Source organism: Podarcis bocagei (assembly GCF_964188305.1).
Source record: "Podarcis bocagei genome assembly, chromosome: 2".
Classification (NCBI taxonomy): Eukaryota; Metazoa; Chordata; class Lepidosauria; order Squamata; family Lacertidae; genus Podarcis; species Podarcis bocagei.
This window is the reverse complement of record NC_138126.1, coordinates 99943817-99969833: the sequence shown is the minus strand read 5'-3', so window position 1 is coordinate 99969833 and position 26017 is coordinate 99943817. Positions and strand designations below refer to the sequence as shown.

Sequence of the window (26017 nt, the reverse complement as noted above, 5' to 3'; positions counted from 1 at the left end):
GAAAGGCCATCTCTACTCACTGCCAATGTGGGGAATCAGACCAGAATGGAAACTCTAGAGCAGCTTTCCCCAACCTTGTGCCATCCAGATTTTTTGGACTACAATTCCAATCAACCCCAGGCCCTGTGGCCAATAATCAGGGATTATGAAAATGGGAGCCCAACACATCTGGAGGGCACCAGGTTAGGGAAAGCTGCTCTGGAGCTTTAAGGCTAGAACTAATCATCAAAACATGATAGGTGTAAGCAAGGGCAAAGCCACGGACTTATTTTCCAGCAGAATGCATGCTATGAAACAAAAGCAGTGGGAGAAGAAGAGTAGTATGTGTGAAATTTACCTCCATGGCAGCCATCAAAATTATAGGATCAAAATGATGCCTGAAAGTGCATATGGAGGACCTGTCCCTTTCACTTACCGACTGGGCTGTTGGATTTCCCAGAACTGTCATGTTCTGGCTGATCCATGTGTTCAGGTAGTTTTGCAAACAAGTCAAAAGCAGCACTGCCTATGGAGGAGTTGAAGACACAAAGAAAGCTTAGGGGAGGGGGTGCTAAATAAGTTGGGCCCACCCCCTTTTGAGTGAGTAGGACTGGCTCTGTCTACCCCATCTCAACACCACTGCTGATTTAGGAGTTCGGGGAAAGCAGGACTAACAATGAATCCCCAACGTTGTCCTTCCCAATGGAAACGAAGAACAGGGGAAAGAGTTCCCACAGACATTCCCTTTGGGAGCTCTCGAAAAGTGGTGGCTGGGAATGTGCTTATCCTCTCCCTCCATCACCAGTTTGTTGCTTGGAACTGGGAGCCCAGCAGCAGCAGCAGAGAAGAGGTGGTCCTGCTGCAGGATGTTACGTGAAGCTGCACATGGAACTCTCTCGCATCAATAGAAAGAGATACACATGCACAACCTGGCATGACAGCTGCTGGTCCCATCTCTATAACATGTGCTTCTAGGCTCCCTCCTATGGTTTGCCACTTGGGCCACCTGGAGAGATCTGCTTCTCACCCTAGGTAAAGGTAAAGGGACCCCTGACTGTTAGGTCCAGTCGTAGCCAACTCTGGGGTTGCAGCGCTCATCTCGCTTTATTGGACGAGGGAGCCGGCGTACAGCTTCCGGGTCATGTGGCCAGCATGACTAAGCCGCTTCTGGCGAACCAGAGACGCCATTTATCTTCCCGCCGGAGCGGTACCTATTTATCTACTTGCACTTAGATGTGCTTTCAAACTGCTAGGTTGGCGGGAGTAGGGACCGAACAATGGGAGCTCACGCCATCATGGGGATTCGAACCGCTAACCTTCTGATCGGCAAGTCCTAGGCTCTGTGGTTTAACCCACAGCGCCACCCGCGTCCCGCTTCTCACCCTAGCTGAGTAGATAAACAGCACATGACATGGCTCACATAAAGCAAGAGAGTTGGGGAAATTTCAGCTGGCAGTTTTGAAGGAAGGAATGGGAAACCGGACAATTCTACAGCATTGAGGACTGACTACAAGTGAAAAGGAGCTTCTCTTACCAGACGTGGAAGACTTCTCCACAGTGCCTCCCCAAGGGTCAGCAGCAGAAGCAGTGCCTGCAGGAACTAGTGCAGGGGGTGAGGACTTTCCCCAGGGGTCCGATGAAGAGACACTCGAAGGCAGGGATTTGACCCCCCATGGATCGGAAGAGGAAGCAGAGGAGGAAGAGGCATGAGGAAGGTTCCAGGGAGAGGCTTGATTGGTAGAACATGCTGCCTTACTTAGAGGATCCCCTGAAGATACGGGCACCCAAGGGTCTGCCGTGGGCCCCCAGGATGTTCCTGTTGATTCCACGGTGGACTTGGTATCTGGAGGGAGGGAAAGGAGTGTCAAGGGAAACAAAATGTAGACAGGATGTGAGGGAGAAGAGTCGGTGGAAGAAGATTGGAAGAAATTTAAAGACTATCTACAGAAATACTGTAAAATTAAGGAATGTTAGAATGATGTTGGATAGAAATTAAGTGGTTTTCAGCTGTAATATTATAAGGGAATATGAAAAATGGATTATTATTAATAGGTAAAAATTCAATGTTACAATAGCTTAAGATTAAAGACTAGGATAAACAAAGAGGGTAAGGATTTGCTGAACCAACAAACTGAACTGGAATACAGAAAAGGGAGGTGTGAGGAGGTCCGGGAAATAAGCTAATGAAAAATAAGTAATGGAAAGAATGAGTTGTTTTTAACCATTTTTATTTTGTATTTTCTTACTTTTTTATTTTTATTTTGTAATACTTTGAAAATCTTAATAAATATCTTATAAAAAAACAAAAACAAAATGTAGACAGGATGTGGACGGGGGGAAATGAATAAAGAAAAAATAAACTTAAGAGCAAGTATTGATGAAGCTAGAAGCAGATGAATGGGTACAGCATTAGAGAGGTTACCTGATTTATGAAATCTTAGTTGATCAATTGCATGAGAATTAATTGATTAAATTTGCACAAGTTTGCACATCAACGTGTTCTGAAGAGTGGGGAACACGTAGATGATGCACATATATGACCCAAAAGGAACTATTGTAGAAGGAACATCTCGAGCATGAGACACAAGGTGGGGGCAGGAGAGAAAGCCCCTTCTTCCAAGATGGCACCTGCTTGTAGTAATAATAAACATGTTTAAAGAGAAAAATCTGCCTCCCCCTCCAGTAACCAGGGCACCTTCTTCATCCATAATAATAATAATAATAATAATAATAATAATAATAATAATAACAACAACAAACTTAAGCCAAGGCTGGGGAATCTGTTGCCCACCGAATGATGGACTCCAGCTCCCATTCGCCATGCTGGCTGGGGCTGATGGGAGTTAAGAGTCCAACAGCATCATTTGGGAGGCAACTGGTTCCCTATCCCTGATTTAAGCAAATGGATTAGTCAACGCTGCAGCCCAAAGCAGAACCATAGCAAACAATGGGTTAACATTTGCCCAAGCTGAAAGCATGGATGGAATAGGAGAGGTGTGTGGGTGGAATGGAGAAAGAAGAAAGAGGCTGCAAAGATCCTTACTGTTATGCTCCCAAGAAGTAGACAAGGACAGAGCTGGAGGAGAGAAGGCTGCATCATGATTCCAAACCTCAACAGATCGATTGTTGCCCCCACCTGGAATATCCCATGGGTCAGCTGAAGTGTGGGTAGAAGTGATCGGTGCCGGTCCAAAAATGTCTGCCAGCTCCAGCACAGAAGACTGGAAAGATACAAAGGGATAAAATGTATTAGGACCTAGAGATCCCAAGAACATGTACGCTTCAAACTGCACCAAGACTGTACAGGTTTGGAAGCTATCAAAAAAGCAGAGGGCTTCCTTCCACTCTCCAGAGGCATGGTGTTGCAATTTCTCCCTTCCTAAAGAGCTTCAGAAAGTAAAATTATACACAAGATCCCAAGCTATGAGTGTGTGAATGGTCTCTTAATTGCTTGATGCTGTTGGATTGTTAGAGCTAACACCAATGCATGGAAGAAGCATTGGTACCTCATTGTAAGCTCTTCTGAGTGTAGCAGGATCTATGTGCAATAAATAGATGAATAAAACCACCCAGTGGACTTGGCTCCAGATTACAGTGGTACCTCGGGTTAAGAACTTAATTCATTCCGGAGCTCCGTTCTTAACCTGAAACTGTTCTTAACCTGAGGTACCACTTTAGCTAATGGGGCCTCCTGCTGCCACCGCGAGATTTCTGTTCTCATCCTGAGGTAAAGTTCTTAACCTGAGGTACTATTTCTGGGTTAGCAGAATCTGTAACCTGAAGCATTTGTAACCTGAAGCGTCTGTAACCTGAAGGGTCTGTAACTTGAAGTACCACTGTAAATGGAGTATGAGCAACTGACTGGTTTTCTTCAGTTTGACTGTTAATTTTAGGGGCAACTCTCAGGACAAATTCTCACTCTGTAACCAGCAGTGAGTGGGAAGGACTTCAGCCCCAGGATTACCAATCTGCAATTCCATCTGAAGCAGAAGCCACCATAGATACTTCAGAGAGATCAGTGGGGCTAGCACAGGTGGAATACAAATTGGCACACACCAAAGCAAATATTTATGTATGTCCACCACAATAGGAGCAGCTGGTGCCTCCTACCTGACTTTTCTTGGTCTTGTCTTCTTCTTCTTCTTCCACACCCTGGTGACTTTCTTCCAATGCCCTCTGCAGTAGTGAGTTTTCTCCTTGCCATGCCCTCACTTCCTGTAATCAAAATGAACAGCCAACGGGGTATGAGCTGAATACAAGAAAAATGAAAGATTATTTCATACTGGTCATGGCCATCATTTAGGTAAGCGTGGCAACTGCCCTTTCCATTCCCATACTTCTATACCCCATGTTAAACTGTTCTCTGTTAGGAACAGTTAGTTTTTAGAACTATGTAAGTTATATTAAAAAAAATACCAGCCAGAAAAGACCCAGAAGGCAGAAAGAAGCGGACATAGCTGGGGGTGAGGTAGGAATTGGGGGAGGGTGGGTCTAGAATTCTTTCATCTTAAAAAGAAAAGTGAGAAGGTTTTGAGTCCAAGGGCCAGTTGCAATTTTACATATACTTACTTGGAAATAAGCCCCATTGAGCCCCATGGGGCTTATTTTCAAGTAGATATGCTTTGGATTATGTTTGGTGTTTCATTATCAATGTGAAAAGAGGCAATTTCACCATCCTTGGACTGATTTTCAAATGTTGGGTTTCGACAAAATTCCACAACTGATCAGAGTTATCCAGAGATACCCAGTCTTGAGTTCCCAAGTCTCTGAAATGATCTCCTATGCGAGTCAAGATTTCTTTCAGAACCGTGAGGACCTAAAACCTCATTGTTTTACACATGGATATTTTCTGGAAATACCAACTCTGAGGCCTGTGGCAAATGGAACAAGATGTACAGAATTTCTAGACTCTGGAGATAGCAGCATTGTCCCAAAAGCTTCCCCACTTAAAGAGGCATGAATTCAAGAAGAGGAAAGTTAAAAGTGCCCTTTCACCACCTGGGTTTGGGATACCTTCTCATGCTCCTGTTTGCTCAGGGTAAGCGCTATCTGTAATTGCAAGTCTTCATCTGTGCTGGAGACTGGAGGAAGTGGCTGCTGACAATGAAGGAGAATTGGGTAAAGGTTTGTTCCTGCTCCAGGACTTTGTGGTCAGTCATTCATTTCTGGGTCACAACCTTCCAAACCCACCCCCTTACCCTTTATAATCAAAGAGCAAGATGGCTTTGAATCCAGCCATGCAACTGTTCAACTAGTTTTGCCCATTTAGATACTCATCCCACAAATCTTTAATGCCTATTCTTTCACGAAGTTTGCAGTCCCTCCCCTCCAACCCTTGCTTCTATTTCTTTCCACCCACACCCATATATTTGCACATGGCTTGCTTACAATAATGTTAAATCACCTCTCAGCAAATAATAATAATAATAATAAAAAGCAGCTGCTGCCCAAACATTAAAAATGCAAGCATCCTAATAAATCCATAAAACAGTAACTAAATAAAAGCAACCATCACCAGGACATGAATGATGGTAGCTAGGTTTCTATATTTCAGTCATAGGAGGTGCAGATGGTGAACTAACTAGAGCTGGCACTCTGATTCATGGCCACCACCTGAGAATCTAAGAGCATCCTCAAACTATGAACCTTATGGATGTGTGTGATCCTAATCAAGGACTGGTATTTCCTCAGCCAACAAGCATTTCAACCAAGTTCTCCAGATACTAGTCTCTCAAATCCTTGCCCAGAAATGGCAGGAGTTGCTTTCATTTAATTTGTAAAAGATTTCTACACTACCCTTTAATTAAAATTGTCCAGAGTGCTTTACAATAGCTAAAGGTTAAAGACTGGCCTACAGTTAAACAAGGTCAGCCAGGTCTATTGGGGCTCCCCTCCCCACCCCCCACCCCGGCTTCCCAGCAGGAAATGGATCATTTCCTCATTTGAGGCAGCAACCCTAGAAGCAGTATTCACTCTTCTGCCATTCAGACTAGCCAGCCTTCCATAGCTGGTCACCTTCTGCCAGGAAGGTCAATAACTGAAGAGACATAGGGTTGTATTCAGTGCTGAGCCTGCTGTGCCCTGCTCATGAAACAGAACTTCTTCCTCTCCTCCTCCTCTTGTTCTGTATGCCCCAGAATTCTGCTCCAGAGGGTCCCCTAACTCTCTGGAGCACATCTTGACTGTGCCTGGGTCAGGGATGCAGGGGGAAGAAAAGGAAGGGGAAATCCTGTTGTATGAGCAGAACAGCAGTGTTGGCTACAACCCATCTTCTGCTTCTGTCCCAGAAATGTCTCAGTACCTCATCTGCCTCTTCCCGTGAAATCAACGGAAGCTCATCCAAGCAACCTTGAGTAGCAGTGGCAGAGCTGGCAACCAATACGGACACTGAGCTCAATGTGACATCCAAGTCATGGCAGATGTGACTCAGTTTATCTGCAAAATGTTTTACAAAGAAGTCGCAGTGGGCTACTGATGGTTCTGTGGCTGGGATGCGGAACAAGTGGTCCTCTAGAGCAGTGTTTCCCAACCGGTGTTCCCCGGCACACGAGTGTGCCGTGAGACACCGGCTGGTGTGCCGCGAGATGCCTGGAGGGAGGCGGGCGAGTCGGGCGGCGAGAGGCGGGGCGGGGGCGGCGAGGAGAGGCCGCGCCTCCTGCTGCTGCCTGGCGCTCCTCCTCGCAGCCGGCAGCGCTGCCTGGGCGCCTCCGCGCGACTCTGTCTCGCTGGGTTTGGTCTCCCAGCAGAGACGGGTCACACGCGCCCCTCCCTCCCTCCCTCAGCCTGCGCGGAGGCGGATTGAGCGCAGCTGAGAGGAGCTGCCGAGGGAAAAAACGTTCACTTTTGTGCGTCCCTCCCGGCGTGACGCTGCGCGCTGACGTCACGGGGCGGGGCTTTAATGGTGGTGTGCCGCGAGATTTTTTTTTAGTACACAGGTGTGCCGTTGCCCAAAAACGTTTGGGAAACACTGCTCTAGAGATGTTGCTAGGCTACAACTCCCATCATCCCTGACCATAGGCAGTGCTGGCTGAGGCTGATGGAAGCTGGAGTCCAACAGCAACATCTCTTAAGTCCACAGGTTCACCATTACATGTGTTCATCAGTGGATGGTTGTTTCTGAAGGAGCACTGCCATGGCAGCAGGGAGGTTTTTGTGCATTTCCCACAAAGCCAGAAAGCTCTCCTTTGCCCTACTAGACCACTCAAATGCAAACACCTACATATAAGAAAACAATCCCAGTAACCTTGCACAGACCTAGAACACCAAGATCTCAATCTACAATTAACAATAATGCACCAACAGATTGTCATGTTGCACCCAATGACTTTCTACAGCTTTCTTCCTTTTTTTAACCCTGGTGCCTGCCTACAGCTTTGGTTTTTGTTTGGACTTTTAGCAAGCTGGCTGGCTTCCCAAGGTAATGTAACCTGAGAGCTTGCCTTGCTGGCTGCTATGACCCTTCTGTCCTTTCTTCGGGCTGGAGCTTATCAAGTGTCGTTCCAAAACCCAGTTCCCTACAAGGAGGCTGATCAGCAAGCAAACAGACGGTGGCACCAGCAGGGACGGCTGCTTTGTTACCCTAATAATGGGGGAAAGCACAATCACACTTTTGTGGCAATACAAACAGCAGTCATCACCATTCCTTGCAGAGACATAGCCCTTTCAGGCACCATCATTAACACTGCCTCGAGAAAGACTGTTACAAGCAGTAATCATTGATCTCACGCTTTTAATTTGCCAAATGCTTCACAGAACATATTGCCTTTGGCCCCACTCTGGTTCTAGCTGAGTGTGGGAAAAGGTGGTTCCAGGTAAGGATACAGGTCTCCTCATCCATTAGAAAGGCACATCCCGCCAATTCAGCCAACCAGCATTATGGTGCAAGCAAGGATGTCTATTGAACTGCCTATGTCAGCCATTGTGTTCCAAATCTCGCCCAAGAAACTGTCTGATCTCTGCCCCTGGCAACTCCTACACAGACACAAATAGTATTTAAAAAGGGGAAAAAACAAGATCCCAGCGCTAGCTGACCTAGATGTTCCTCCACCGAACAAAACCATCAGTCATCTCTTTTCTTTTGACTTGGGCTGTGACCATACCAGAATCACTGCCATTGGGGGAAAGACTGTCCTTGGTCATGTGTTCCTTAATGTATTGTTTCATTGTTGGCCCAGCACAGAATGTTTCAAGGAACTCGGTGAGCTTTTCATGTTGCAACCCTGCATACTGTTCATAACTGGGGTTCCTCGTTCCTGGTTAATGTTGTTCTTTTCCCTATTTAGCAAGGTGTTGCAGGGGAAGATTTAGTGACTTTTTAAAATGACTCCAGAGTTGCGCACAGATTTAAACAGGCCTTCTTTAAACATTGCTAAGTACAATGTGGATATTTCTGCATTCCAAAATTACTACATTTGCATATGTAATTGCTTCCCATTCTGATTTAAATAATAATAATTGTGATGGACAAAGCAGGAAAAAGGGACCCAGGAAAAACTGAGGCACTGCATAATATGTCCCTTGCTATATTCAAGTGATGTACTGCTAAGCCTGCTATTTATTTTGAGATACAAATTCCCGTATTAAAAAAAAACAACCAGAAGTAGAATACACAAATCAAGATGGGACATGAATACACGGTGATATTGGATGCAAGTTTTGAATGGGAAGCAGAATTTTCCTGCCACTCTCCGAAACCTGAGCGTTTGAGAGAGAGCAAGAGAGTGCGTTGAAAGGCACATCAAGTATGGGTTGGGTCTTGTTGACCCTAGTAAAGCTGTTTAACCCACAGCGCCACCTGCGTCCCTTAAGGGGATGCTTATGTTGCAATAAAGAAACATGAGCACAAAGCTAATAATACAGTAAACTACAGGAACTAGACAATGCAGGAGGTGAATGTGCTATCCCACCTTGCGGTTTTTCTTTACTGTCTAGAATCCTGCACTCCCAACCACCCCACCCTATTTTGTTTTCATGAAAACTCCTTCATCACACACAGCTGAGCTGTTTCAGCCTTTAACTACTGAGAAATGCCTACCCAATACAGGTGATACAAAGGGAACAAGTCCAAACTAGTTACTTGTGGAGAAGCACAATGCAGTCATGTGCTAACTTTAAGCTCTCTGAATGCCCGTGCCTAACATGATCGCCCCTAGGCAGTCATTCTAGCATACTGCCAACTGGTAGACAGCTCGTAGCTAACTTGCCAGCTGGCAGATAATTTGGGCTCATTATTGACTGGTAAGCACAGGTAGTGAAGGCAGTGATACTAAAAATGATGTGTTTGCTTGTCTGATTTGTTACACCTGGGGGGGGACCCTTCAAATCCTTCACCAACTAGGAAACAGTCTAGCTTTGTAGTAGGGACATTTGCTGGCAGGAACAGACCCTTGGCTTAGCTCCAGGTGAAGCACACAGTAATAATACAATTTAGTACAGGACTTCTCAAGGGTGTTCGCACACTGTGTTCAACAAGTGTACCATCTGTGTACACAAGCAGTTGAGCCTTGCACTTGTGCAATAACCTGCATGCAACATTCAACCTATGTGCGCAATAGGTGAGCTGTACAGATCAACAAGCATACACACTTTCACACAAACACATGTGCATGTGTAGAGGCACCTTGTAGCTGTGTTCAGTGGGATGCGTGAACAAGCCTTCAGTCCACTCTTTATCAGTCCAGTGATCCAACCCACAATGCTATAGAGCCCTGACACCGATGTGAACACCATCGCAGGGCCCCTGGTGAGTTGTGGTGGGAACAGGTGATATGAAAACTATGAGATCAGTATGAGGATTGCCTGAGCCCTAGCGCTCACCCCAAGGAATCTCCACTGGCACAGGGGCTGCAGAATGCTGGGGAGCCACAATAGAGTCAGCACCTATTCAGAATGGAGCTCTGCCAGTATAATGTACAAAACAGGGAGTGAACCAATCCTTAGATACAAGGCATAAGAGGTTAGCTGAGCTTCTACGTAAAGAAAAAACCTTACAGCGAACAGAATTCATCAGTATGTGTGTCGGCACAATTGTGTTTCCCAACAAATATAAATCAGCCCCCAAACTAAGTATCGGGGAAACGAACGGAGGGTTTCTGGGGGAAAGAAAAGAGCAAAAGCGAGTCTACTCTAAGGAGGAAAAGGGGAAGATGAGTTACTTTGGAGGGGGCGGGATAATAATAGAACACATCGTGCTAAATGTACATGTGTGAGTTTCATTTGTCATCCCCAGTATGAAAACAGAAATTGCTGTGTAGGAGATAACAAAGGGTTATAGCTGCCATTAGGTATCACTGGCCTGTTTTCCAACTCTGCACCTAACAATTAAAACAATTAGAAGGATATGACTGCATCCTCATGATTATACTGTGGGGCGGCCTAGTCATTTTGCTGCATCACTGAATGGAAGGGTTAGCCATCCTTTTCCAGGTTAAAGGGATTAAGCCCTGATAGTTACTACAGCCCTTTGGATACTTTAGCCACACCCTCACACTGACCCACTGACCCACCATCCATTCTGTTTTTCCCTCCTTCTGGATCCCTACTGGGGCAGGGACTGACTGACTGACTGGCCTGGAAGAAGGACAGCACTGTTACCCCAAAGGTGGACTCTTGTTTTAGAGGAATTCATCTTTGAGATATTATTTGTATTTGTGTTGTTGGTGTTGTTGTTTGGGAATGGACTGGGTATGTGGCCTATCAATTAAGCCCCCTTTTAGTAAGTTTAGAGTTGTTATCACAAAGACCAACACAAGTGTCTCCCCCACTGGAGGTTAATAAGAAGGGGAAGGGGGATAAAGTAAGAAAAGGTCCCACTTGCTGAAACCAACTATTGGCCTGAGAATATCCCTGAGGTCCCCAGCGTAGCACTCGTGGGCCCCATGGTGCCTTTTGACACCTCCCCTGAGTCATTAATTTTGGGGAGGTGTTCTTGCTTTTTTGCCAGTTCCCCCACCTTGAGCACTGCCAGCTGTGAAACTGATCCTTTGTAGCACCCCCAGCATGTTCAATTACTCAAAATTTGGGGACCTGGTAGAACTTCTCCCTCATCTTCCCACAACCCCACCTGCATTGCACAGACTGAAGGTGGTGGTGCTCAGGGAAGTTAACATGAGAGTGAGACATGAGTCCATTCGGTGTAGCAATCAGCCCTTACATGACTAAGGAGACTCTGCCGTTAAACTAGTGTCTGAATTAGCTGTCTCTGTCACCATCTTTTAGCCTGACCCACCCTGTGGGGTTGTTGTGAGGGTGAAAAGAGGAACGAGCCCCCATTTACACACCCTTGAACCTCTTGGAGGAATTGCAAAAGACAATACATTGCCGTCTTTGAATTTCATCTTCATTACTCATCAAGGAACACACAGTAGCAAGCCCCAAGGTCTCCTTAGTTAGAAAGGTAGGAGACTGTTTAGTTGGCACTTCTGTGAAGTGCGCAAATGGAGTCTGGTGTATCCAAGCATAAAAGGGCACACTGCAGGCATGATTCAGTGAGACTTGAAGATCCTTACTTTCAGGAGCAGAGGAAGAACATTACTCTGCATGACAGAGGATGGCCCAGGTAGGTGGGAATGCTGTCACTTCCACTTGGCTATTCAAGCTTGTTAAGGACACAAATAGCCTTCCCTTCCTCCCCTGCCTGGCTTCTTCGCAGTGGTGGAAATTCTGAGAGCTGAGATTCCGAGAGTTCTCTTGCTCCAGGCCAGACACCCTTCACCCTCGGAAATCTCACACCTTTAAGGACTGCTTCCCATTTTGCATTTCTAATCTCACATAATAGTTGAAAGCAGCTCTGCACAAGTCCAGAATATGTGAAACCGGACAAAACATTGTAGGTATTAAATTTACAGCACTTGCAGTCTCCATACTTTATTATGGTCATGTGTGGTGCAAGGTGACCACCAGTAAATATATATATATCGACAAACACCACCAAAACAAAAGAGGACATGGAATTATATAAACTTGGATGCAGTGAGTTATATGCATTGATAGAAATTTGGAAACAATTACTATAAGAGTTCAATAGACATACAATGAGAGGAATTCATCCTAGAGCTAAGGAGACTGCTCTGTCAGTGCAAGCATTCTCTGCTTGCCTGATGGAACAATCTGCCCTCTCCTCCCCGCATGTGGGGCTCTCCTGATTCCCCTGCCAAACCAATTTTTTGTGTGGGGGGGGGGGATCCACATTGCACTAGCAGAAGTCAATGTGTGGCCTTGCACTGGCAAGACTTGCCAGCTGAATCCAGCTCCACGCACCTCACCATATCAGGGAAGACTATGACTGGGTGACCTGGGTACCTATTGAGTTTACTGCCCAGGTGTTCACAGTTGATGGACCGTGCCTAACCCCCTGGTCTCCCTTTTTGTTGTTCCTCATCTTTAAACATTCTTGGACCAGACCTCAAACAGAGGGATCCTTCAAGTAAAGGACGATCCTCTAACAGCCTTTCAAATAGAGGGTGCAAAGTAGGACTCATGACCATCCTAGAGTGGTGGTTCTCAAGAGTAAATATTTTCTGACTGTTCCTGAACACCACAGGAAACAAAGGGGTTCAATGGGGCTAATCCATTGGGGCAAATGGGACATTGTACCAACAAACTCAGTCTGCCCACAACCAGCCACCATCTGCCTGCCTTCTTAAAACCAGTTCAGCGGGTTGGCGCTGGCTACCAGCTTCCTCTCAATGTTGCCCTTGTAAAACTTAGCAGAGAGAAGGATGGAGACAGAACTAGAATCACTTTGCTGCTGTGGCAAAAAGAAATATATTGGGCAAGAGTGGAGAAAGCAGCTGTTCGGGGCTCCTGTTCAGGAACAAATTATAATTTGCACCACGCACTTTGAGGGTCTCTTGGTCAATCTTCTCTTCAGTCCAGTGAATTTGGCTGATCCACAGTGATGGGCAGTGAGCACTCCTTTCATTCAGTGAACTTTGTAGGGGGTCTTTACCCCCAAACACAAATTCACCCTTTAGGACACTTCATTTAATTGTGCTAACCCTAACCCTCCAATTTAATTTCTGAATCTCACCTCTGAGATGGTGATCCTGCTCAGCAAATGCCTTGATAAGCTGTCTCTTAAGGCTTGGGTTCCATTTTCCTCAATGAAGCTCATGGATCATTGGGCAAATCATTCACCAAATTAGAGTAGGTCCAAAAGACCTCTGGAACTCTTCTATGGGAACAGAAGGACTATATTGGGGTGGGGGGGTTGCCTTTGAAAGTTATCTCTCAGAAATTCTAGGAATCTTGTTTCCAGGATGCCATGCTGACACAGGAGCTGTTCCCCAGCCTTTCAGCTAGCTATGCTGACAGAGAGAAGTGATGTTGACATTGACCGATTTCCCCTAGAGCTTCTCTTAGCTATCAAGCCATTCCTCTAAGTAGGCAAACAATGGCCATATATCCATCAAGCCCAGGGAGCAATATATTATTATTAAAATGAAATGCAGTAGATGGTGGTCTGTTCTCGATTACTCTGTGAGATGGCTTCATTTAAAATAATGTAGACTCAGATTAAAGGCTTGTGCCAAGTTTCCCATGAAGATTCTTCTCAGGGCCTACATCCAATATCCATGATGAGTTATTGTCACATCTTAGCATGGCTAAGATGAAGATTATTGTTACAAGAAGAATATCCATGGACATTTTTGCTCATGAAGCAAAATATTCAAAGTGTGCCCAATGTAGAAGTGATAATTAGGCTCCCTAAGAGACTAGGATGTGAGCTGGCTTTAGCAACGTGTGTGGTAAAGACAGGAGTGCTACTGTATATAGCTTATGTGTTTTTTCAAGGAAACAGGTCTTCACAAGAATATGCTGTTGAGATACTTTCAGTCAAAGCTTGAGAGAAGCTGTTAAGTGTGGGATCCCAGCCCCTCCAGCCAACATTTCAAGACTAAGGCAGTCTTTCCCTTGCCACCTTCATGCTTCTCCAATGTCACTACTCGTGTCACTTGACATAAGAAAGGCCCTCGGAGCTAATCTTGTGTTTGGTGCATGTAAACAAATGCTTGGGCCACCTCGAAAGGGAGAAGCAGATCAGCTGATAGGAAGGCTGCTCGTGGAAAGCATACAAAGGGACTAGGTCGTTGGACTGCAACGGTGAAAGTCATTTTAAATTAAGCAAAACTAAAAGAGCTTAAGAAGCGCCACCAATCAAAATGGCAGATCGCTTCTCTATCAGTGCTTCTTTCTAACGTCCAAAGGAGAACTTGCACAGATGAATTGCAGAGGCAAGAGGAGTGGGCATTAGGAGAAGCTCTGGAAACCGAATGTGAAAATGCAACATTTGATTTAGCTGCATGGTGGTGAGTGAAGTCCTTCGCTGAACCTCCATATTGCAGAGCGCAAAACACAATGAAAAGGAAGTGTGCATTCCCTTTCCCTGTGAAGTATCCAGAAGTGCTATGTAGGAGGCACTCCTGCAGCAGCTAAATGCTACATTGAGCCTCAACCAGCATCCAAAAGACCTACATAGTTCATACTGGGCTATGTTCTGTCCCTGCCACTTACAATGCCTAAGAGAAATAGCTGGCTGTTGATAGCTGCCATGAAAAAAACAGCAGGCACAGTTAAAAACATTGAAAGCCTAAGTGAGAGATTCCTACATATAAGATCACTGCTACAATCCATGAAGCACTGACCCATTGTAATAGCCATTCCTTTCCGTGTCAGGTGCATTGCTCCCAGACCACACAAGCAAAGCTCCAGAATGCAGTACAAACTACACAAAATTACTCAAAAGGGAGTCCAACTGAGATCAACGGGACTTAACTCTCAAAACAAGTGCACATAGGATTGGAGTCCTAGTCTTTTTATTTTCATTAAATATGAGCCTTAAAGGACCTTCATCATGAAGAAGGGAAGATGGAAGGTACAGGCTGCCGCTTCGTCTATAATAGCTTTATCTTCCTGATTTAAAGCACACTCGAGTCTACCGTCAAAAGGTGAATATGTGCCCGCAGTATAAGAATGCTAAATCAACAAAGCAATAAATCCCCATGATGATGTCCTGAGCTGATGAGGCTTAGGTGGAGCAGCCAATAAGAGATGAGAGCCGCACTTGCAGCAGTGGGAAGCATCCACAAATCTCTAACATGCCTTTATCACTGATAGTTTTTCACTGATTTAGAGGCTGGGGACATGTGGCCCTGGAGATGTTGTTGAGCTCTAACCGCCATCAGCCCCAGCCAACTGGCCAGTGATGATGCATGTTGGGAGTCTAGACCCAGCTACTTCACCCCTTATTTAAGCCACTGGTTTAAAACAACACCTAGAAGGAAGCCAAAACATTACCTTCTCTGCTTCTTCTCGACTCATGGCCAGGGCAAGCTGGAGCTGGAGCTCCTCCTCTCCAGTCGTCTGTGGCCTTGCCTGCTCCAGGTCAGAATTGAACCGAGGGGATGAGGAAGAGGCTGAGGGACAAGAAAGAGATGAATTAATGCTGCAAATGGGATGGAGCCCAGCTGGAGGCTGCTGAACATGGTTCATAGCCGCTCCAGAATCTGACATTTGCCTGGGTTTTGCAACAAATGGCCTTTCCCATTCTACCCCCTCCCCCCCTTTTGCAGATTAAGTTCATGATTTTAGACTGCAGGTCCAAGTTATTAGACTGCTGGTCCAGGGGAAAGGTTATACCTCATTAATGGAGCATCTGTAATGCACACAGAAGGGTCCAGGTTCAGTCCCTGGCATCTCCAGGTAGGGCTGGGAGAGACACCCTGTCTGAAACCCTGGTGACTGGATAGCTCAGTGGGTTAGAGCATGGTGCCAATAACGCCAAGGTTGCAGTTTCGATCCCTGTATGGGATGGCTGCATATTCCTGCACTACAAGGGGTTGGACTAGATGTTCCCGAGGGTCCCTTCCAACTCTTCACTTCTACGATTCTATGAGTCGGTGCCAGTCATTGTGGACCAATGGATTGACTCAGCACAAGGAAGCTTTTCATACTCCTGTGTTCATATGAGGGGCAACGGGAAGAGCCCGAGGAAGAGAAGCCCTTTTGTGCGCAACTGCATTCTGCTTTAGGATCTTGAAGGTTCCTGTTGTGTTTCCGCAGCATCATCCTTCTTGAGGATGACAAGAAGAGCAAAAGTATGTTGCTGGCTGCCCATGCTAAGGGTCCCTGATGTACCAGGACAGCGACCAAGGGACTATATGATCCAGCTATTATAGGCAGGTTCCAATGGGAGGAATTCAACATTGCAGCTAAGGAGATACAAGCATTTCTGCTTGTCTGGTGGAACAATCTCCCCTCTTCTCCCTCTGTGCACTTCCTGCAAGTTCTCTTGACTCCCCCACCCCCCACAGCTAATTTGTGGGGGACAAGAAGAGAGGGGGCTTGTGGAAGTCCTTGTGCAGGCTCCACTAGTGGGAATCTGAACACTGCGTCCCTAAGTCAGGCTACACTGCCAAGCAGCAGCTCTCCAGAGTTTCAGGCAGGTGTCTCTACCAGTGGTGTGTGTGTGTGTGTGTCATTTTGTCTCATGCACAGTGAAGTCAAATGATTTATCTATATCAGGGCTGTCCAACTCCCAAGAGACTGCAATCTACTCACAGTATAAAAAAACTGACAGTGATCTACCCATTGTCTTTGGAGCCAAAGCTGTTGAGCTTTGTTAATTATTATTATTATCTAAATTATCTATATAGATAATAATATTATAGACTTAAAGCAGAATCCTACCTTGTAAATCCCACTATGCTGAATGGGGCTTATTCTCAGATAAGCAGGAATAAAATCACACCCTCAGATGGCAATTCAATTGAACTGACAGGAGGCTCCATTGAACGAGGGGTACTTGCTTTGCATCATAAGACATATCCTTTGAAAACTAAAGTTTTGACTCTAAAGTTGAAGTTGTAACAGCAACTAGCTAGCAAAAATTCCAAGAATTGGAATCCTCCAAGATAAACATATCCTTCTGTATTTATTTTTTTAAATCACATCGCCACCTGCTCTAATTCCAATTCACCTGTCAGAATAGCTTGTTTGCATATCAGTTAACTGTGCTGGGCTGAAAAATAATGTGGGCAGAAATGTGGAGGCCAAAAGGTTGGTGGTCTCCAAGAATTGGGTACCTGTTCCCCTTCAGATGTGTTTGGACACCAGTTCCCATCAGCCTCAGCCAGCACGGCCAATGGTTGGGAGTGATGGGACTTGTAGTTCAGCAACATCCGGAGAGCTTCAGGTTCTACATACAGAACAGAGGACCCTAGAAACAGCTTCATATAGCTGGTTCTTCAGGCCCAGGTCTTAATACACAGAGGCAACAATCACCCCAATCTCATCCTTATACTTGCCCTATCTGCATCAGGAGACTGGTCACCCCTGTTGCTGCAGTGATATGAATTTCAATCTCAGACCACTGAGGCATAGATAATGCCAAGGTGGAAATCTATTGTGTAGATTGGCCCCCAAAGACCCCTTTACAAAATTCTTAAATCAAACACACCTCTTTGTAGGAGTTAAAACCCATTTGTAGATTGTAATGTGTAGTGATAGCATACGTGTAATGTGCATGCTTTTAAAAGCTGGGGCCAATTACCATTTAGCACTGTCATGCGACTTGATTATCTCCCTGTGCATTGCATGTCATTTCCATAGGAGAATCTCCTTTTTAAGAACTGCATAACACATGGGTGGGGAATCTGCCCTTTGGATGTTGTTGGGCTTCAACTCCCATCAGCCAACATGGCCGATAGTCAAGGATGAAGGGAGCTGTAATACAACTAAAGCCACAGGTTCCCAACACCTGTTGTAATGTAAATGCCCCTGTACTACCTACAGCAGGCATTGTAACACAGGACTTACAATCTTCCACCTAATCCTATTTCTCCCTACAACTTCTCCCAAGTTCTATCTTCACAGTTAGAGGGGGAGAATCTGAAAAATATGCATGAAGGTTCTGCTTAGAACTTGGGAAGCAGGGGGGAAATTGGTTGGAGCTTCCAGAGATTCTGAAGGCAGAAATGTTAAGAAGAATTTCTGCACTCTGCACAGCTCATGGTTTCTCTCCATGGGCCCTTCATGAGAGCCAGTGTGGTGCAGTGGTTAAGAGCGGCAGCCTTGTAATCTGGTGAACCGGGTTCGCTTCCCCGCTCCTCCACATGCAGCTGCTGGGTGACCTTGGGCTAGTCACACTTCTCTGAAGTCTCTCAGCCCCACTCACCTCACAGAGTGTTTGTTGTCGGGTAGTGATAAAGCGGGATATCAAATCCAAATTCTTTCTTATCCATTCCACCCAGCTGCCCTTTACTTCCCCACCACAATGCTAAGTAATGGCAGGAATGGTCCTGCCAACTTTCCTTATTTGATCATAGGGGAAACATAGAATACGTTCCCCAGAATGTATCTCTTGAAAACTGCACACATACTTATTCTGCTCCACCCACACGACCAGGTGCCCCAACAACTCCCCACCTGGGAAACCAAGTCCATTCACAAATGATACGAGGCATTCATCCAGACCGCTCCACTGGCAAAGGTGGTGGTCAGAAATGCAGCCACAAATCTTGATCCACCAGAGACAAGGCAGCTCACCCATGACACACTGCACTACTCACAATTAAAGGAGGAAGGAGACTCTCTTGACCTGCCGTAGTCTTCTCCGTACTGTGACGCCCGCCGCCCATAGGCAAGCTGCTGGCTGTTGCTGCTGCTAATCCCCATGCCTTCAAGGGACATCCGCTCTTTGGTTTTCAGGGCATAGGCTCTCTCCTGCTTCAGTCTCTCCTCATCCTTCAGCAAGCCCATCACTTGCTTTACCTTTTCCCGGACATTGATGCCCTGGTCCTTGCCATCGCGGTCTATGTACTGGAACTCCTTTAAGGTCTGGATGGTGTACAGGTTCTCCCGGCACTGGTGAGCCACCTTCTCTGAGCCAGTTTTGATGAGGTAGTCCAGAAGAGTCAGCGCCTTGTAGACATGGCGCCAGTTCTTGCCACTGTCGTTCAGCCGCCTCCAGATCATGCCCATGACCTCAGCAAATGCCACGGTGTTGAAGGTCAGGTCTGCAATCTCGGACATCAAGGAGCTCGGGGGGCCCCAGGGGTCATTGGAGGTGGCCTCGCGCACCTTGATCTCTGCCTCAGAGTAATTGTGCACAATGTTTTTCACCTGCCGGCGCAAGGCAGAAGTAGTCATGGTTGAGCCCTGGAGGAAGATCTCGGCTTGCAGAAAGGAATGGCTGGATTTGAACCCAGAAAGAGAATCAAAACCAATTCTTCAGGTTGATCTGGAAAAAAGGCAGTGAGATATGCATTAGGGCTGTTGACCAGTTCATTTTAGCCAATAGGTTTGTTGGCATCCGTCTGTCTCGGGAGATTATGGAAGAGTGCACCTTCAGGGGTAAAGTCAACCCTGCAAATGGGACAGACATGTTTTATTGCAGGTGGGGCAGATAAAGGCTTTGACCAGTAAATCAATACATGTAAATCAGAATATTCATTTACCTACAGAAACAGATTTTCTTCCCCTCATATAGAGCCAATGTATTGGGGGGGGGGGAGCATGAGAAGTGTGGCCTAGGGGAGTTTTGAGAGGCAGAGAGAAAAGTCTGGGGGCCAAATTTGGCCCCTGGGTCTGATGCCCTGCAGGGAACAACTCCCAGCCAGTAATAAATTATAGCGGCTGAGCAACCAGAACAGCTGGTTGCATCTCTTAAAGCTGCAGAATTAGATAGCTGCAAATTAAGTGACTGCCCCAATCTCTCTGAGTTGCAAACTACAACCAGGTTCAGTAAAATGAAGAACTAAATGGGCAGCCCCACCTTATCCTGCCATTCTGTAACAACTGACACATCTGTTGGCTTGGTGGGCCATTTGCAACAGAAGTGTTGTGTTGCAATTAAAGCAATCTCTTTGGAAAAAGAGATGGGGAGAGTGAGACCCATTTGCAATCATGAACTATTCCAGAATTTGAAGGTTCGGGGTTGTTTGTGGTTCACAGTAAAAACAAATACAGCGACAGGGAAATAATCCCCCTGACCAAGCAAAATGTATCCATCTGTGTGTAAAATACAAAATACAAATGATGCATGTGTGGGTGAACAAAACCATTTGCATTGCAATGTCCATCCAGGTCCCACAGAGTTGACTGGATTCTACCTTTTGATACAAATAGGGCTGCTAATTCACACGCGAAGCATCTTGCTGCAACCCCAGAGCTGGATCAGAACCAATATGATTTTCAGAAAGAATTGGGTTGGGGTAGGCATCCAAAATATCCAGTAACCAAGCTGGACTCCATCCACTGCAACCAACTGTTCAGCACCTAATACGCCACTGAGCATAGAAATGTGCATTATGTAGCATGCATCACATGACTTTTTGCTTTCCAAATCTATCTCGGATCATTCAGAGCAAAACACCTTGTGGCTGAATTTCCCGAAGGAAATTCAGCTTCAAAATTAAATATCAAATCTGATAAAAAAGGGCTAAAGAACTAGTATCTAGAGTGAGTTAATTACCAAGGTTTCTCTCTCACGGGGGCTCATGATGGGTTACAAAATATCTTTAAAAACTACCACAAAAAATGCAAGAATGTTATGTAAAATCTTAAGATAAAGCCCTGCAAAACACAGAACTGCGATGAAAAAAATCCATGTCATCACATTTTATTTATAAAGAGGCTAAAATGACTAGGTGCTGTACAATATTTTAAAAGGAGAAGGAGAAAATTCCTTGCCAGTAGGCTAATAATCTATCACACAATAAGAAGAGTGAGGGAATGGATGGAGAAGAGGGGAGTGAGAGATGCACAAAACCCTTCATTTGCTTGGGATGCTCTCATCTGGGACTTGTCCTACTTGAGTCCATGAGAGATTCATTCAAATTTCACAAACAAATCTCCCCCTTTACCTCTAACTTCACTTGCTCTGCTTTTTCCTCTTTCTTTCTCTGTGTTGCTGACTTATCAACAGGCCACAAAGAAGGCAGGGATGAATGGGGGAAATGTTTAGTTGCCTTTTCCACACACACACACACACACACACACACACACACAATGCCAACAAATACACCCACACCTATTTTCGCATACTTCACACTTGAATTCCCATTGAAACCAGCAAGGGTGAACATGGTCAGGAGTCAACACTCTTGTAAGCGCCTGGCTTACCATAGCTCCCTGGTCATCCTCCAGTTCGCCATTGCAACCTGCTTACTCACCTGCCTCTCACTCTGCCCCTCCACCCCTTAGGAGATACCACTGCCTGCATGCTCGTTTGGCTCTCAACCTGTTCAGTAAGCAGGTGGTGGTAGCAATGATGAAGACCAAATGGAGACCCAGAAGCATCTTATGGGAACCTTGGGGAGGAGGGAGTGTGTCCTACACAAGTGCCCTTCAAAACCTGGAAATCAGTACTGGGCTTTTAACGAAATCAATAGGAAATTCATGCCATCGTTATCGTGGACCAAGTGACAAGGAACTGCTGCCTGTGACTCAGCATCACCAAGCAGCCGTAGGCTGCTTCCAGACGGGTGGCTCCTAGTGCTATCCAATCATTCCTTTCCATTTTAAGCTATGAGTGGGATTGCACATGATGCACCAAACTACCAGGAGCATTGTGCTCGTGTTCCGACTCCACCAGCAGGTGTGATGTAGCTGTTGTAGGTGGGACCATGTGTCGCTCAACACACGTTTGTGATAACTGTTGTGGTGGGTTCCATTTTAAGACTCTGCCTTCATTTTATTTTTAATCAATGTTTTAATCGTTGCTAAAACACTTCACCGGCTATTTGTTATGAAAGAGTGGTGTGGCGGGAGACAGTCACAGAGGCGGGGAGGACAGTTGCTGGTGGTTTTAAATGGCTAGGAGTGGACGGGAGCAAAGACTACTACTATGCTGCAGTCTGCTCCCAGGCCCCGCTACCCAAGGCTTGGCCAGATTGGCTAGAATTCAAATTGCTGGCCAGCGGGAACTCCCAATGTGCCATGTGGCTGGCCCGGGGATTACCCAAATGCCGGCCACTTGGATGAACTTTGCTCCCAGGGGTCTTGGAGCCTGACGCAATGGGCCACAACTGCCAACTGGGCCATTATGTTGCATCAAGTATTTTCCCCAGTGCATTTTCCCATCACTTACTCTCATCCTTATTGCACCAAGACCAATATTTTGGGGGAGTGGGTTTGTTCCCCCAATCAGCTTTTTTTGCCTGAAAATATTGACAGTCTGGAACCGCAAGCACTTGTCATGGATCCCAACAGGGCAAGCCAGAGGTTTTGTGTGAATGTGATTGAGCACCCTAGAACGTGTCCCACACTCTTCTACAAAATGCAAGGATTCCTCAGCCAACACATGGATGATGTAGGACATGGTCCCTTGAAAAATCTGAAAAAAAATGCTAGAGTAGTTCATGGAGCCACAGGGCAAAAGACAATCCCAGGTCCATCTATTTAAAACACACAACTCTCCCCCAAGAATACTGGGAACTGTAGGGGTTTTTTATGGGTGGTGGGAATTGTAGCTCCCAGTTCCCAGGATTATTTGAGGGGAGCAATGACTGTTAAGAGTGGTCACGAGAGTGTTTTAAATGGATGGTGTGGATGTAGCCCTGATTTGGATGGCTCAGACATGCCACGCATGTGACATGCCACACCGATGGAAGGCAGAATCTTCAATATGGCATCAGGAAACTTTCCTCCCTGTTTATAGCTTGTCAATCAATCAGAGTCTCCGTAACGAAGCAAAACCCATCGACTGATTCATGGCTCCATCATCTCTCCCATGAACACACTTCAGGGTGAATCATTTGCACAATGTGAAATCACGACGTTTAAGAAATGCTGCAGCAGTTTTGCAAAACCCAAAACTCCAGCCACCAGAAACAGAGTGACATCATTTGCCCTTCAGTTTCAAATCTACCCTTTGCCACATATTTTAAATTCCTGCCATCATCCTAAAATGAAATGCTGCGGAACACTCAAAAGAGATTTAAGAAAACTGGATTTCTTTCTTTCTTTCTTTCTTTCTTTCTTTCTTTCTTTCTTTCTTTCTTTCTTTCTTTCTTTTTTGTTCCCAAATGTAGGAAACTGACCAGCCTAGCAATGTTTTTCTTCAGGGTTCCTGTAAATAGATCCAAAGCAAGCCACCAAGGACTGGACTGGCTGGGGACAGATCATCCCACCCCTGTTTACTTCCTAAATTGAAGCCCCCTGGAGAGAAGTCTCTCTGAAATGCAGTTACTTCATCATCACCTTGATTTCATCTTTTGCCTTCTCCAATGAGTCTAAATTCAACCTTCCCTTACAAACTCTGTTTCCCCCGCTGACTGGAAATGCATACCCATAAAGCACACGCCCGGGAAGTTTGTGCATGGCTCCTCAAACCAACAGAATGAGTCATATATCCTACTCCTCTCTAGGGGAACAGCTCCACCCTTTGCAGTAAGCATGACCTGACTGTGTCCACTTTTCTAGGTGAGGAACAAGCCATCATCCTTCTCCACCCTGATGACGGTAAGCATCCCTGACAAGTGAGTCAGGAAGAGAGAATCTAGAGACTGCTTGCGTACGGCTTGCAGAGTTTCTTTCAAGACATTTCCCTGTATTGATTGCTCTGCACAATCCAACCCACTTACTGTTTTTAGATTTTGAGTGGAGCTTGCGCGCCAGGAAAATGACTGCAGCCAAGCACAGCAACTCACAGAGGGGGTGAAAGGAACACGCCATTCCATTGTAACTTAAAAAGGAGGCTATGGGAAAGGACACTGCAGGCACCCGGACCAAGCTGACCTGCACTGAAGCCAAATAGGTGGACCACTGCCTGGACTGGCATACCCAGTGGCCATGACCAGACAGTGCAAGAGCACACAGCAGACACAGCAGATGATGGCTAATTGAGCGGTCAGCATGTTAGGTTGTAAAGTCTGGGTTTCTGAGGTGCTTTGTGACTATAGTGTGTGTGTGTGTATTTAAATAAGAGCTATGTCTTTAGACATCCACCGTTCAGCCCAGACACTGAGGTCCAGCTCCAATGGCCTTCTGGCAGTTCCTTCACAGCTAGAAGCGAAGTTACAGGGAACGAGGCAGAGGGCCTTCTTGGTAGTGGCGCCCTCCCTGTGGACCGTCCTCCCTCCATATGTCAAGGAGATAAAGGACTACACAACCTTTAGAAGACACCTGAAGGCAGCCCTGTATAGGGAAGCTTTCTTAATATTTAATGTTTTATTGTATTTTTGTATATGCAGGAAGCTGCCCAGAGTGGCTGGGGTGACCCAGTCAGATGGGCAGGGTTACAAATTAAATAATAAGAATTAGTAGTGTTAGTAGTACCCTGCGGACTGTAATACCACTCTTCTGTGTCTGGACTGAGAAACATAGATCAACCTGATTTTAAAGCTGAGGTGGTGTGGCAGTGGGTCATGTCGGTGGCGGCATGTGGTGGCCAACCCAAAAAAATCAGGGCAAGGGGAATCCAGGGGTCCATTGATTGTAGTGGGACATAGGTATGTGACTGAAGAAGGGAACTGGAAAAGGAGGTGTTGTAGACAACAATATCATGAGGTAGGTCAAACGATGTGTCCGTCTGGCCAAGCATTGTCTATGCTGACAAGGGTCCGTTTCAGGGCAGATAAGGGCCTTGCACACCATCTGCTACCAGAGGGGTGGGAACCCTTATTCAGCCTGAGGGCCGCACTCCATTCTGACAGCCAGCAGGGAAACAGGGCCAGAGGCAGGGCAGAGCAACAACTGTTAAGTTTTACCTTTGTACAGTAATAATAATAATAAATTTTATTTATACCCTGCCCTCCCCAGCCAAGACCGGGCTCAGGGCAGCTAACACCAGATATAAAAACAATTGACTGAAATACAACTTAAAAAACAAGACTAAAATACAACATTAAAATATTAAAATGCAGCCTCATTTCAGTGGAAACTGAAATGGAAAGTTTTTGATTTAACTTTTTTGGGGATGAAAATGTCAAGTCTTCACCAAACTGGCATACCAGTGGCCATGTCCAGTAGGCTGGTTTCTACAACCCAACACCCTAGCTCCTATTCAGACAAGGAAGAGATGTTTTCAGAGTTTGAGGATACACACAAGCCAGGCAAAAAAAAACCCATCCCAAGCAAAATGTGGCTTGGGAGAGTCTGGAGGGCCACATAGAGGGGCATGGAGGGCCACCTTCCCTCCTCTGCTGTTGGATCCTTTAAAAAACAAAAACCTAGAGATGCCAGCGCTTGAACCTGGAACCATATGTACAAAAAGCTCTAGCCATGAGCTCCCTTCCCCATCTGCAGAGCAGCAAGGTCAAGGAGATGTTGCTGACATGGGGCAGAAGAACAAGCGACACTAAGAACTGGAGGCAGGGTGAGGTCTTCAGCAGAATTCAGGAGGTCTGGGGTGGCCAGCAGTGTGTGTGTGTGTGTGTGTGAGAGAGAGAGAGAGAGAGAGAGAGAGAGAGAGAGAGAGAGAGAGACTGGAGAACAGGGAGTCTCAGGGAGGGATAAGACTATTTTGCCTTGATAGCTCAGTTGGTTAGAGTGCAGTGCTGATAACGCCATGGTTGCAGGTTCAATCCCCATATTGGGGCAGCTGCTTATCCATTCCTGCATTGCAGGGGGTTGGACTAGATCAACCTTTCTCAACTTGTGGGTCCCCAGATGTTGTTGAACTACAACTCCCATCACCCCTAGCTAGCAAGGCCGGAGCTCAGGGATGATGGGAGTTGTAGTCCAACAACATCTGGGGACCCACAGGTTGAGAACCGCTGGACTAGATGATCCTCAGGATCACTTCCAAGTCTGCAATTCTATGAGTCTATGATGAGCGGCTACAAGCCAAAATGGTCATGCTCTACCTCCACTGTCAAGGGACCTCTGAATACCAGTTGCCAGGAATCCCAAGTGGGGAGAGCAACTGAAATCCCACTTACGGCCTTCCTGAAGGCCACTGCATGAAGAGAGTGTTGGACTAGATGGGCCTTTGGTCTGACTCAGTGGGGATTTCTTAGGTTCTTATGATGTGGTGAAGCCTGAGCCATAGTGGGCAGCCACAAGGGGAAAGCAAATTTGCTGGAGAGGCCCTTGA

At 46.1% G+C, this 26017-nt stretch overlaps 1 protein-coding gene across 8 annotated transcripts in view; it reads right to left on the bottom strand.

The window, feature by feature from the left end:
- EPN3 (epsin 3) overlaps positions 1-26017 on the bottom strand; it is a 35027-nt gene that overhangs the window by 4639 nt on the left and 4371 nt on the right. For 2 of the 8 annotated variants that reach the window (XM_081184576.1, XM_081184573.1), the window contains exons 2-8: positions 18549-19219; positions 15277-15395; positions 4993-5076; positions 4090-4194; positions 3023-3200; positions 1514-1822; positions 416-505 (exon numbers count right to left, since the gene is read on the bottom strand). In XM_081184576.1, the coding sequence (XP_081040702.1) occupies positions 416-505; positions 1514-1822; positions 3023-3200; positions 4090-4194; positions 4993-5076; positions 15277-15395; positions 18549-19128 (1465 nt within the window). In that variant the 5' untranslated portion in view covers positions 19129-19219. Of the gene's footprint in view, positions 1-415; positions 506-1513; positions 1823-3022; positions 3201-4089; positions 4195-4992; positions 5077-15276; positions 15396-18548; positions 19220-23718; positions 23735-26017 lie in introns of those variants that run through there. The other 6 variants (XM_081184580.1, XM_081184578.1, XM_081184574.1 and 3 more) reach the window with 5 other exon arrangements.